General features: G+C 52.9%; 2 protein-coding genes across 3 annotated transcripts in view; both read left to right on the top strand.

The window, feature by feature from the left end:
• LOC311580432 (uncharacterized protein) overlaps window positions 1-4174 on the top strand; it is a 45177-nt gene extending 41003 nt beyond the window's left edge. Inside the window, exon 2 of the mRNA XM_084752022.1 lies at window positions 3690-4174. The gene's annotated coding sequence lies outside the window, so the exon portion shown is untranslated. The remainder of the gene's footprint in view (window positions 1-3689) is intronic.
• On the top strand, window positions 2890-11602 carry LOC311580434 (uncharacterized protein). 2 transcript variants are annotated; one of them, XM_084752028.1, is made up of 2 exons: window positions 2890-3254; window positions 10787-11602. In XM_084752028.1, the coding sequence occupies exons 1-2, from the start codon at window positions 2966-2968 to the stop codon at window positions 11317-11319; spliced, it is 822 nt and encodes a 273-aa protein (XP_084608154.1). In that variant the 5' UTR covers window positions 2890-2965; the 3' UTR covers window positions 11320-11602. The 2 variants fall into 2 exon arrangements, with proteins under 2 accessions (XP_084608154.1, XP_084608153.1); XM_084752027.1 differs by lacking the exon at window positions 10787-11602 and having other exon boundaries at window positions 2890-3696.
• The last annotated feature ends 1665 nt before the right edge of the window (window positions 11603-13267 follow it).

The following is a 13267-nucleotide window of genomic DNA, read 5'->3' as shown; positions in this document are numbered from 1 at the left end:
TTGTTTTTGGTTTTGGTTTTGGTTTTTGAGACAGGGTTTCTCTGTGTAACCTTGCCTGGCCTGGACTCGCTTTGTAGACCAGGCTGGTCTCAAACTCACAGTGATCCACCTGCCTCTGCCAGCGCTGGGATTAAACGCGTGCACAACCATGCCTGGTCGTGACTTTAGTTATTTAAATTCCGTTTTCCTTTAGCCAGGTTAAACACTGGCCAGCGTTGTTCTTTTTCGATGGCCCTGTTCCCACTGCTGTTTTTCCAGGTCTCTATGTCCAGGCGTACTTTCTGCACACTTCTGCCTCTGGGTTCCATGAGCACTTCCTTTTCCTGGTTCCTTGAAGTGTCAGTTTAGATGACTGGTCTGGGCTCTTCCTTTATGACTATGAGTTTCCCTCTTGCGCTGTGTTGGCGGCATCCACGCTTGGGTGTCTTATGTTTTCATTTTCATCTGACTCTTGTATCTTCCAGCTTCCCCCATGACTCCCTGGCTATTTAAGTGTATGTGCTGTGTTCCTACAGATTGCTGGACTCTACAGTTTTCTTTATCTTTCGATTTCTATCTCTTTCATCATGGTCAGAGACGTCGTCGCATACGATCAGATCTCAACTATTTCAAATTCACGGAGACTCGTTTGGCCTGAGCCATGAGCTGACTTACGGGATGCGGGAGGCCGTGGCTGCTTCCTGTGTCCTGTGTGGCTGTGGGCGGCGCTCTCTGAGCTTTCAGGACTATGACTCTTCTTTCACCTGGCTTGCCTTCTATTTCTTCTTTTTACAACACTACACTAACAATGGCTTGCCGACATTGCCAGCTGCCGTCAGTGGGCCAGAGCTGTTGAGTTCTTTCCAGTTCAGCTTGGTAATATATTGGGGTCTCTGTGTGGTCTTGGTAGATTGATCTCTGTACTGATAATCAGTGTTATTCGCTGTTTCCTGACCAATCCGACTCTGCGGCACGCCGTCCACTCTTATGTTGCTGCCCAGATCTCAGTGGTCACTGTCTGCAGGTGTCTCTTCCCCCATCCTCTCATTTTCACCCATCTGTGTCTCAGGTCTGAACTGACCCAGGCCAAAGGAACTGACCTGAGATGGTCAAAGAAGTTCAACCCTAACTAAAAACCACCCCCGAATGGAGAGCTGGGGGACCATATCTTCAGAGATGACCGGAAATGCTTAGGAAAGAATTACCATGCCACTACCATGCCCCGCCCACAAAACACAATCGGATCCTCACCAGCAGCATAGAAAAGGACTGTGCAGCACAGCTGGAGTGCAAACTGACTCAACAGGGGGAATTAACACGTATAGCATATCACAAGGGACTGAGGGAACCTCACAGCCACCTCAATCATGCCACAAAGGATGCTGAGGAAGATCCAACGCCCTTTCATAGTAAAGACACTTAACAAGCCTCGCAGAAAGTCCTCAGTGCAGGGTAGCCATGTGGTTTACCCCCAAACCCTTTCTAAGGCCAGGGGCGATGCAAGTGTGTCCATTGCAACCACTTCCAGTCAACACTGTCCTGGAGGCTATAGCCAAAGCCATTAGGCAAGAGAAACTACAGTTACCAACAGTAAAGCCCTTGGGGGTCAGAACTGTGCTGTTGGCCCAATAATGGGCATGTACATCAGTGGACCACACCGATGATTTCTAACAATGGCACCAGGACATGCAGTGATGGAAGTGCGGTCTCTTTCACAAATGGTGCTGGGACAGTCAAGTGGTCAAATGCTGAGAGTTGTACTACATACTTATGCTGCGGCACACATTACGTCAAAATGGACCAGAAACCCAAATGCATGAGCTAAAGGTTGTGAAGTCTTAGAAGAAAGCTTAAAAGCCAATCTCCTGACCAAAGACTCAACTTCAAGCTACGCGCTGGCTGGGACACCTCTCCACAGGCTCCCCTGCGGCCAGGCTTTGAAGCCTGATGGGTCTGGTTTTATAAAAATATATTTCTAGTCCTGTCCTCCACTGCAGTATTCTTTGGCTTCCTGTTTAAGGGACAGTATCTGACTTCTGGCCTGTAGGGAAAGGCTGAGGGTGAGGCTGGGAAATTGGGTAGAGAGTGGGCTCTGAAAGGCCTGTGTAAAGCCTTTCGAAAGTAAGTCAAAGGGGAGGCTGGAAGTCCTCAGCCGAGACCAGGTGAAACAGCCGCTCACTGGCCGAGGTCCCGAGGGGTCGGTGAGCTGCAGCTATCACCATCCCGTAGCACACTTCTGGGCCCGGATGCTGATGGGACCTGTCACGCGTGAAGTTGTGTGTAGAAGTCAATGGGACAGAACTTGAGTGAGACGCTGTACCGTGTATGTGAGGCAGGAAGCCCACGCTGTGTGGCATAGAAGGCCCACTCAGCACAGCCAGGCCTTTGAACTGCTGAGTGTTGCTCCCTGTAGCAATGCGCACACCGCCATCCACTGCTTTCTGGGACACATGAACCTAGGACTCCAAGCAAGTACCCACTGACCCAGGCATCTGACAATGCCAAGGACACTGGCAGAGGCTGTGAGTATGGTGCTATGGCCACAGCACTGGTCCGATTCAGGAGAGACAAGTCTAGGAGGAGCCCGTCACCTCTCTCCCTGCACAGGCAGGCTGGCCCATTCCTCTGAGGACACAGCTGGAGGACACAATAGTGTTGGTTGTCAACAACATTACCAGGTCCCTGGCAAGTGGCCAAAAGGCAGAGGGCACAGGGTCAACCCAGGAAGGCCATGCTTTCCCTCCGGATGTGCCCATTCTTAGGGCAACCAGCCCAACAGGAGTTTGCGACTGGGCCCCACAAGCACCCTCCAGACTGAACAACAAGGAAGGGGAAGGGCGCAGAGCCTCCTGCAGCAAAACACACCTGGAGGATAAAAGCCCCGAGCCCAGAGCACCTCACACACACACACACACACACACACTCCACCAGCACTCACACAGTCATTCAACACACTCACACCTGCCAACTCCCAGCCAACCTGGTTATGGCCGCCTCCACCATGTCTGTCTGCTCTGATGCTTGCACCCACTCCTCCTGGCAGGTGGACGACTGCCCAGAGAGCTGCTGTGAGCCCAGCTGCTGTGCCCCCAGCTGCTGCCAGTCTAGCTGCTGTGTCCCCAGCTGCTGCCAGCCCAGCTGCTGTGTCCCCAGCTGCTGCCAGCCCAGCTGCTGTACCCCCAGCTGCTGCCAGTCTAGCTGCTGTGCCCCAGCCCCCTGTCTGACCCTTGTCTGTACCCCAGTGAGCTGTGTGTCCAGCCCCTGCTGCCAATCTGGCTGCAACAGCTGCTGCGCACCCTCATGCTGCCAGCCAGCCTACGGCACCTGCTCCCCCTGCCAGCAGCCCTGCTGTGAACCTATATGGTGTGAACCTTTGTGTTGTGAACCTGTCTGCTGCACACCTGTCTGCTGCACACCTGTCTGCTGCACACCCATCTGCTCTGGATCCTCCTCTTGCTGCCAGCCATCCTGCTGTGCACCTGTCTGCTGCAAGCCTGTCTGCTGCAAGCCCTGCTCCAGCATGTCCCTGCTCTGCCACCCTGTGTGCAGACCTGCCTGCTGTGTGCCCACCTCCTCCTGCTGTGCCTCTTCCTGCCAGCCCAGCTGCTGCCGCCCAGCCTCCTCCTGTGTGTCCCTGCTGTGCCGCCCTGCCTGCTCCCGCCAGGCCTGCTGTGGCCTCTCCTCGGGCCAGAAGTCCTGCTGCTGCTGATCCCTAGTCCTCATCTGGGCCACAACCCACACAGGCTGCTTCTCAGCTCTCTCTACTTTACTCCCACCCTCCAGCCTTGACCACAGAAGATCAGCCATGGCCAGCCACAGGATGCTTGGCTGCTGAGTCCTTCCCTGAGGCTGCCCGAGCAGAGCCCCCTGCCTTCTTAGGCCCCAAGTCATAAGACTAGTCCCGACTCCATCAGTCCTAGCCTCACCTGGCCCTGTCACTGCATATGACAATGATAAGCCTGCCTTTGGGGGCTGGAGGGATGGTTCAGTGGTTAAGAGCACATACACTCATGCAAAGGACCTGAGTCCTGTTCCCAGTGCACAGAGAGTGACTGCTGTATGTTGTAATTTCTTCTCCAGGGGATTTCTGATGCCCTCTGGCCTCTGCTGGCACCTGTACTCATTTGTGTGCGCGCACACGCACTCACACACACACACACACACATTTTTTTAAAATAAAAAAATACCCTCTATCTTCTAATATTCTGTGTCTTGTGTGTGTCAAGAGGTATATGGGAATGGAGGGGCCAGGTTTCGTGGAGCAAATAGGACCGAGTTCAAGGGTACAGCCTGACTCTTCTCAAAGCTGCTGCTTAGCATCTGAGGTTAGGAATGTGGGGAAACGTGACTAGTGGATAGCCACAGGGATTGTGGGAACCCCTGTGCCACACCTGTCCTCCTCAGCCCCACAGCCGCTATTGAGGGCTGGGGTCCACTTGAGCTTGACCGTCCTACTCAGAAGCTGCATCTCCAGTCCCCCCCCCCCCCGGGGGAATCAGCCCCCTTGGCGGTGCCCACTCTGCCTCCAGCTCTCTCCCTGCAGCTCTACCTTCCTCAGGGTCCACATCTCAACCAGGGCTCCGAGGCTCTGAGGATGCCAGCCTCATACGGGCTTCTGGGTGCCTTCTGCCAATCCAGCCCTCCTGGATTCCAACAGCCTCCGTGCAGCCCCCCAGTGGCCCCCAGCCTTTCCAAGCAGCTGCCCCACACAGTGTGGAATTGATGTCTGTCCCGCCTCGCTGCCTGGCATTCCAGACTCAACATCCCCCACCCTGCCGGAGCACAGGGACCACATGACTGGATGCTGGGTGGAATGTGATGGCTAACGATGTCGATTTAACAGGGTTTAGAATCTCCTTGGAAACAAATCGCCAGCATATGTGATGTCCTCTGCTCAGCCCAGAAGTCCAACTACTGACCCCAAGTCCTCATCTGGGGTAGTATTCCCCGCAGGCTCCTTCTCCCCTGCTCTAGCCGTTTCCACTCCTCCAGCCTTGATCACAGAGGACTAACTTTAGGCCTCTATAGGCTCATATATTTAAATGCTTGGTTCCTAGGTAGTGGAACTCTTTGGGAAGGATTAGGGGGTGTGGCCATGTTGGAGGAGGTGTGTCACTGCGAATGGGGTTTGAGGTTCCAAAAGTCTAAGTCAGACTTAATCTTGCTCTTTCTGCGTGGAGTGAGGTATGAGCTCTTGGCTGCTTACTGTTCCAGCACCATGCCTGCCTGGCTGTTGTCATGCTCCCTGGCCTGATGGCCAAATGCTCACCCTCTGAAGCTGTAAGCAAGCCTCCAATAAAATGCTTTCTTCTGGGGCAAGGGAGATGGGCTCAGAGATTAAGAGCACTGTCTGCTCTTCCAGAGGTCCTGAGTTCAAGTCCCAGCAATGGCGTGATGGCTCACAACCATCTAGAATGAGATCTGGTGCCCTCTTCTGGCCTGCAGGGGAATAGGCAGGTGCAAACACTATATACACAATAAACAAATTTAAAAAATACTTTCTTCTATACACTGTCTTGGTCATGGTGTCTCTTTGCAGCATAGAACAGTGGCTAAGACAGCAGATCTGTGAGGCGGTAACTAGATTAGGTTGACTGAGATGGGAAGATGTAGGAACCAGGCCCGACTGGGCTGCCTGCCTGTCTTGCTGCTTCATGTCCTGTTTCTAGCAGCTTCCATGTCTGTGTTTATCTTGGTTAGCTAGTCATGTTTTCTGCTCTGAGAACGCACCCCTCCCCTCCTTGAGACTTTTCCTCCTGTGTGCAATCACCTCTTGAGGGATTTCACCTGTGAGGAGGATTCCTGTTTTGCTGCCTATAAGACGGCTCTTTGGAACTCTGGAGGGAAAGGAGAATAATAAACCGCTGCTGCAGCTGCTGCAGCTGCTGCTCTCTTTGCATAAAGGACTCGATATGTTAGTGTGTGTGTGTGTGTGTGTGTGTGTGTGTGTGTGTGTGTGTGTGTATGAGTTAAATCCGCAGTCCCTCGCCCTTGACTCGTTCCCGCAGTGGCGCAGGCGCCACAGGAAGAGCCACCCTAAATGTGGGTGACACCATCCCATGGACCATGTGGCCCTGGACTGGATGAAAAGAAGAAAGTGAGCTGAGCACTGGCATTCCCCCCTCCTCAGCAACTCTCCCCTCTCTCTCTGCTTTTTGACTACAGATGTAACTGACCGGCTGCCTCACACTCCTATCACTGCATCATCCCACTATGTTGGACTGTGAACCGTGAGTCAGAATAGAAACCTTTTCTTCTCTTACGTTGCTTCTTGTCAGGTGTTTTGTTACAGCAACAACACAAATGACTAACACACGAGGTAACACCAGCTGTGCCACCAGTCCCAGGTGCTCACACCCAGGGCTCCTGTGATTAGGGGGCCACCTCCCTTCCTCCACTCAGGAGACTACCCAAAATAACCACTGAGGCATCCCAGCACCAGAGACCATATGGCACAGCTTTGTCTTGTTCTTGGAGGCCAAACCTATGTCCCCATAGATAAGAGGCCTCAAAGAGCCATGATGGCCACATCCTGCTGTGGGTGTTAAGTGGCCAACAGGCAAGGCTCAACATCATTGGAGGTCACCCCTAACATAGGTCTGACCCTTTCTGGTGTCCTGATGGCCATGGGTTAGAACAGAAACAGTGACCTGTGTCTGACACGCTCACCTCTGCATGTTGACACCTGGTGACCCTTGGTTTGCCAGAGGGATGCCCTCCAGCACCCAGGAAGTATGTTCCCTGTCTCCTATGAGCCTCTTTCCTGGTATGGCCACAATGGAAGACAGTTTCCAAGGCTTATAATTACAGGAGACTCTGGAACTCTGCCAGGCCAGCTCTAGGCTTCATCTTAGGAGAAATGAGAGCACGCATTCATATAGAGCAGTGTCCACTCAGGTCCACAGCACTGACAACAGACAACAGGACATTATTGAAATGTCTATCCAGCAGGGGAGTGTGTGGGCTGTCCACCCAGGGAACATCACACAACTGTAGAGGAGCCAACCAGGCGGATTCACCTTGGAAACACTATGCTTGATAAATTGACATGAGGCCACATGTGTGGTACACAGAACAGGGGCTTCTGGAAATGGACAGTAGGTGCCCAGGCCAGTCAGACAGTAAGAGAGCTGGAAATGGGGGTAGGAGTGGGAGTGAGTCTCCTCACGGATTCAAAGGTCCAGCTCTCACCCTACTCATTCTGAGCCTGTGATAAGACAGAATGCCACACAACCTGAGCATGGAGCCAAGGCTGCTCCCCCTCATGGCAGACAGGAAGCAGAAAGGAGGAGGGACAGGAAGACTGTCAAAAGGCCCACCCCCAGTGGCCTACTTCCTCCAGTAAGACCAATGATGTAATGTTTCATCCAGGTCCCTAAATAGCATCATCAACTGGAGACCAGGCATTCAACACATGAACTTGTGGGGACATTCTATACCCAAACCATGGCAATAGGTGTCTGAGGTGGACCAGGGGAGGACAGAAAGATGACTCAGGGGCAAGGAGCCTGGGATGAGCTGATGACAGCCATGTGCTGCTTCGAGAATGTTCTGATACCCTTGGCCACACCCTTCAAGAGATGGCTCCATGGCTCACCAACCACTTCTCAGGAAAACTACCCAGTAGGAGCCACAGGCCATCGTTGCATTTCTGTGGCTTGCATCCCTGTCTCTTCACCTTAACCAAGGCACTGTTCAAGAACACAGACCCCACGGCCACAGACCCTTAAGGCAAAAGGTTGACTGTGAAGTTAAAGCTGATGGAAATAGGATAACAAAGCCATGTCCCAACCTAGGGCATGGAGGATGGCTGTGGGTACCTGGGATCTTCAACCCTTAAGGAGGACCACTGGCCTGCTCCAGGTGACCACAATGGATGTCACCTCTAGCCCAGCAATGGAAAGGCAAGTCACCTCCCACAGAGTCTCTTGTGCTGGGGTCATTTAAAAACATGACCAACTGACTGGGACCCTTGGCACAAACCTGGCATCTGGCAAAGGACTTGGCCAAAGCCAGAGCAGGAAGAAGCACAAGTGAGCAGATGACAACACACAACCCAGGGGAATATAGGAGCCAGGACAGCATCCCAGGATGCCACCAGGTTCCTGAAGCCTTGGGCAAGGCTGAGCACCAGACTGAGCGTTCCTCCAGCCCCTAGGCACCTCCAAGGAAGCTAGACTCAGATGATGAACTCTGAGCCAGCTGGACCAGTTACAACAATGTGCCATAATAAAAATAATAATAAAAATAAAAATAAAAATAAAAATAAAAATAATAATAATAATAATAATAATAATAATAATAATTTTTTAATTCTGCATTGCTTATTTCTGTAATTTTTTTTTCCTTTTGTAGTTTTCAAACTTCTGGAAAGTGAAATTGGTAGAGCCAGGAGTTTGTGAACTAAGAGGAGGACAAGAATGAGGACAGAAGGGAGAAAGGGAAAGGAAAGGTATGAGAGAGGGAGAGAGGGAAGGAGGGAGGGAGGGAGGGAGGAAGACACCAGAGTTCCTGGAGACTAAAGCCGAAGCCTGCAGGTGAGGGTGCATGTTAGCAGGCTGCATGGTGGACGGAGTGTGTGGAGCAGCTGAAGGAGGGGGTGAGTGCAGGGAGGCTAACATGTAGATCAGGAGAGCTGGAAACCAAGGGAGGGAGGGCAGGAGCGGCCATCAGGAGCCGGGGAGGATGCAACACCAGGGACAGACAGGAGCACTCAGACTGTAACGTGAGAAACTGAAGGGGTACACAAGACCAAGTTGGGGAAACCATCATGGTGCTGGAAACTTAGGGGATGGGGGGGGGCAGCGGAGGCCCATGAAAAACTGAAGGGGTACACGAGACCAAGCTGAGGAAACCATCATGGTGCTGGAAACTTGGGGAGGAGGGCAGGGCCTGGCCATAGAAATGGTACAAGGTTCTAGAAAGAAGTCACCAGGAGATCAGTCTAGTCACAAGCCCAAGATGATGACATACTTCTGGAATGTAGAGACAAGAAGGTCAAGAGCTCAGGGCAAACCTTGGCTACGTAGTGAGGCCAGCCTGGGCTACAGATGCTACCGTTTCAAAAAGAAAAAAAGAAAAGGGAGGAGGAAGAGAAAGGGTGGCAGGTATACCTCTGCTGTTCCCAGCAACACACGGGAATGCCCAGCCACCCCACAAAGGGATGGAGGCAGCCATCTACACACAATTATGGGATGCACAGATCTGCCGTGGTGGCTTCAGAGGCTGAGCTAGACAAGAGATGGCAGACATGGCTCACTGAGGCCACACCATGACTGGTGAGGTAGGGCCTCTTTCCGCATGATTTTTAATTTCATAGAGAGTTCAAATGACTCCGTAGGGACAGAATGTGTCTGGCAATAAAACCAGGGCAACCTCGCAAAGAGGAGTGTGAAGGGTGAAGGGGAGGGACTGGGAAGACTGAGACACACTGAAGGCTCACACCGGAAGGAACAATGTCTAGAGTCTTGTAAGGAAAAGCCAAGGAAGAAATGGGTTTTAAGATAATCCTGCGATGAGAGGTCACACTGAAAGTCTCAACTACACAGCCTGGAAAAGGGCATTCTAAAATTGAAGGAAGAAAACAAGAGATTGAAGTTGAAAGAAAGAGGCAAACTGTGGAGAAACACTGCTTGTCTCCGCTCAGTGACATGAGCCTCACATCACTTGTGCTTCGAGGGACACTGGTTCAAACCCAGAACTCTCTCTGCAAACCAAGCTGCCCTCAAACTCAAGAAGTCTGCCTGCCTTTGTCTTTGAGTGCTGAGATTAAGGGCATGCACCACCATTTCCAGGTTCCAAACCCAGAATTCTATACCCAGTCAGACTATCCTAGCATGAGGGGGGGAGGGGTGGGTGGCGGCAAGCAGACCAGAAGCCTCTGAAGTGTGGCCACTGCAGAATGTGGAGTCTCTGGCCTTAGAACCATGGCAAAAAGAAAATGGAAAAAGCTCAGAATCTCACTGGAAATGCCAAGAGTCTCAAGGGGATGGGGCACAGCAGAGAAAGATGCCAAACCTTACCCAAGCACAGTCTCCCTGACAAGGCACAGGCGATGTGGGGAGAATACACAGTCTCCTGCCAACAAGCCTCTGAGTAAACTGTGCTGTGTAAGACCTGCGTGTTGCTAACATTCGGAGAGAGACAGGGTGCCCTATCTGTAAGCCTTTTAGCGAGTCATATTTTTAAGACCTATTTTTCATTTTGCTTATGTTTTGAAATGTTTAAAGCAATAATAATAACAACAACAACAATAATAATAGGTTCCAGTCACTCAGGCACAGGATTTCAACCCAGAACCCATTGCCATGGATCCCTGCTCACCTCCAAAATCCCACAGGGGGACGTGGCCTCAAATGTTTTCCAGGCTTTCGGTACAGTCAAAACAAAAACAAACACAGGTGAGGCGTGCACACTGCTGATGACAGGCGCTAATGAGGGGGTTCCTGCAGCCAGCAAGCAGGAAGGAAAGTTTCTCACTAGGACAACACCAGCCCAGGGCGGTATAAAAGCCAACAGCCAGCCTCTCACACTCACACACTCACACTCACACACTCACAGCTCCTACCAGACCTCCCCACCATGGCCACCTCCACCATGTCCGTCTGCTCCAGTGACCTGAGCTACGACAGCCGGGTCTGCCTGCCCGGGTCCTGTGATTCTTGTACTGACTCCTCCTGGCAGGTGGACGACTGCCCAGAGAGCTGCTGTGAGCCCAGCTGCTGTGCCCCCAGCTGCTGCCAGTCTAGCTGCTGTGCCCCCACCTGCTGTGGCCCAGCCCCCTGTCTGACCCTCATCTGCACCCCAGTGTGTTGTGGGTCCAGCCCCTGCTGCCAGTCTTCATGCTGCCAGCCAGCCTGCTGCACCTGCTCCCCCTGCCAGCAGTCCTGTGGTGTGACTCTTTGCTGCAAGCCTGTCTGCTGCACACCTGTCTACTGTGGATCCTCCTCATGCTGCCAGCAGTCTAGCTGCCAGTCCTCTTGCTGCCAACCCTCATGCTGTCAATCCTCCTGCTGTGTTCCTCTCTGCTGCAAGCCTGTGTGCTGTACACCTGTCTGCTGCACACCCATCTGCTCTGGATCCTCCTCTTGCTGCCAGCCATCCTGCTGTGCACCTGTCTGCTGCAAGCCTGTCTGCTGCAAGCCCTGCTCCAGCATGTCCCTGCTCTGCCGCCCTGTGTGCAGACCTGCCTGCTGTGTGCCCACCTCCTCCTGCTGTGCCTCCTCCTGCCAGCCCAGCTGCTGCCGCCCAGCCTCCTCCTGTGTGTCCCTGCTGTGCCGCCCTGCCTGCTCCCGCCAGGCCTGCTGTGGCCTCTCCTCAGGCCAGAAGTCCTGCTGCTGATAAGCTGGATCTCTCAGCCTTTGTAGGCTCCGTCTTTGTTCCTAAGCGATTCTCCACTCTCAGGAGCCCTTGGAAGCTGCCTAGGGCCACCAGAGTTGTCTCACTATGGATTAGGGGCTACAGAGCTGCTGCCTCATGGGGTCTGAAGGTGCCAACCAGCCCCTCCCCCTACAAATTTCTCTGTGACGCAGATAGTAGCCCCAGAAGCCCCTTCTCATGACCATGCATTCACACCAGATGTGACAGATCCACTGCTACGTTCAATAAAGTATTCATGTCAGGAGCTATGAGCCCTGCGCATTTTCTAAAGTGCCCTGGCTCTTCATGCCTAGTCCGCCATGGCCCTGGGTGTGTCGCCTGGTAAAGTCAGACACAGAAAGATTCTCCGATGCTAAATCAGAACCCTGGGGAACAAAACCTAAAGCAGGCGTGTCTGTCTGACAGTCCCCTGCATGGCTACAGACTGAAAACCCTGAGCACACATGCTGGGGTGGGGCCTTCTGTGCCCCATCCCCCACCTCAGTTCACCAGAGGGTGAGAATCAGCCCCTACTGTTACAAAACCAGTCCCGTCAGACTGTAAGGCCTGCCTGAGGAGGGGCAAGGGGGAAAGCCACGTTGGAAACAGACCCCCAGGATGGCACAGAGGACAAGACTGGGTTCCCAGTGGACCAACCAACACTAGAGTCAAGTGTGCGCCATCAGACCAGCTGGGAAAGCCAGTGTGTTAGTATTCTGCTTCAGTCTGCCCACCTGTCATGCCATTGCCTACCTGCCGTGGGGGCGTGGCCCTGCCCACGATTTTAAAGGGCCAAATCCTCCAGTTGGCTCCCTCTTACCCTCTTGCCCCCTTTCTCTCTCTCTCTCTCTCTCTCTCTCTCTCTCTCTCTCTCTCTCTCTCTCTCTCACTTCTCTCTTCCTCTGTCTTTGTCTTATTCTGGGGTACCTCTCCCCCCATTCCTTGCCTCCCCATGCTCATACAATAAAACTTCTCCATCTAATATCTGTTGCCTGGCATCTTATTTCTTATTTTTTTTAATCATTAGACAGTGTTCTCATCAGCCCTGTGCTGAGAACTGACTGGATGGGGCAGAGCCAGAAGCCAGCAGAACGGGACACATGGACAGAAGCAGACACACCTTTCTGGGACAGACAAGGTCCGTCCTACCCCCAGCTGAACTCCCCATGGGAAGACTTGAGCAGAACCCCAAGAGGGGGGCCTCTGAACACAGTGGGGCCAGATTTGAAGTTGCACTGATCCTGCTTGCTGGGTTAATCCGTGCCCTGCACCCATCACTGGGTTATTTAAATATTCTGAGGAGAACAGCAATCACTGGGTACAGGGAAGAAGGCGCCCCCGCCTTTCTCCCCATCCCCCACCCCATGCCCTGCTCAGCTTTCTGCTACATGACAAAAGCCCTGAGGAAACCTGTGGAGAGAGGAAGGTTTGGCTTGCGCTCAGTTTCCTCTATGATCTTCCCTTGCTTTGGGGGGTATATGGCAAGGCACGTGAGAATTGCAAAGCAAGTGAGAGAGGGAAAAGCCCTGGTCCTCAGGCCTCTTCAAGACACATGCCCAGTGACCCCTGCATTTCCCTACGAGCCCCATTTCTAAAGGTTGTACACACTCCCAGTGGCACCACAGGCTGGGGACCCTGCCTTCAGCACATAGTCCTTGGGGACATTCCAGCCCAAACTGTCACAGGGTCTCTTTAAGGGACCAGGTGAAAAATGATAAGAGACCCTCCCACTCATGACCCAACACCCTCCCCCAGCACTGGCTCCTCTTGAGTGCCTCCTCCCCACACTGACAGTGATATTTGGGGAGACTGTAAATGGAACCTAGCCAGGGGACCCCCATTTAGTAGATGGGACCTAGCTGGGAGGCTGAGGCACCTCTGAAGGTGACCCCTGGTCCCTCAGTTTGAGTTCTGTGAAAGATGAGCTCAT

The sequence above is a fragment of the Acomys minous genome (genome assembly GCF_964271855.1).
Source record: "Acomys minous genome assembly, chromosome: 13".
Lineage (NCBI taxonomy): Eukaryota > Metazoa > Chordata > Mammalia > Rodentia > Muridae > Acomys > Acomys minous.
This window is presented reverse-complemented; position numbering and strand designations above follow the sequence as displayed.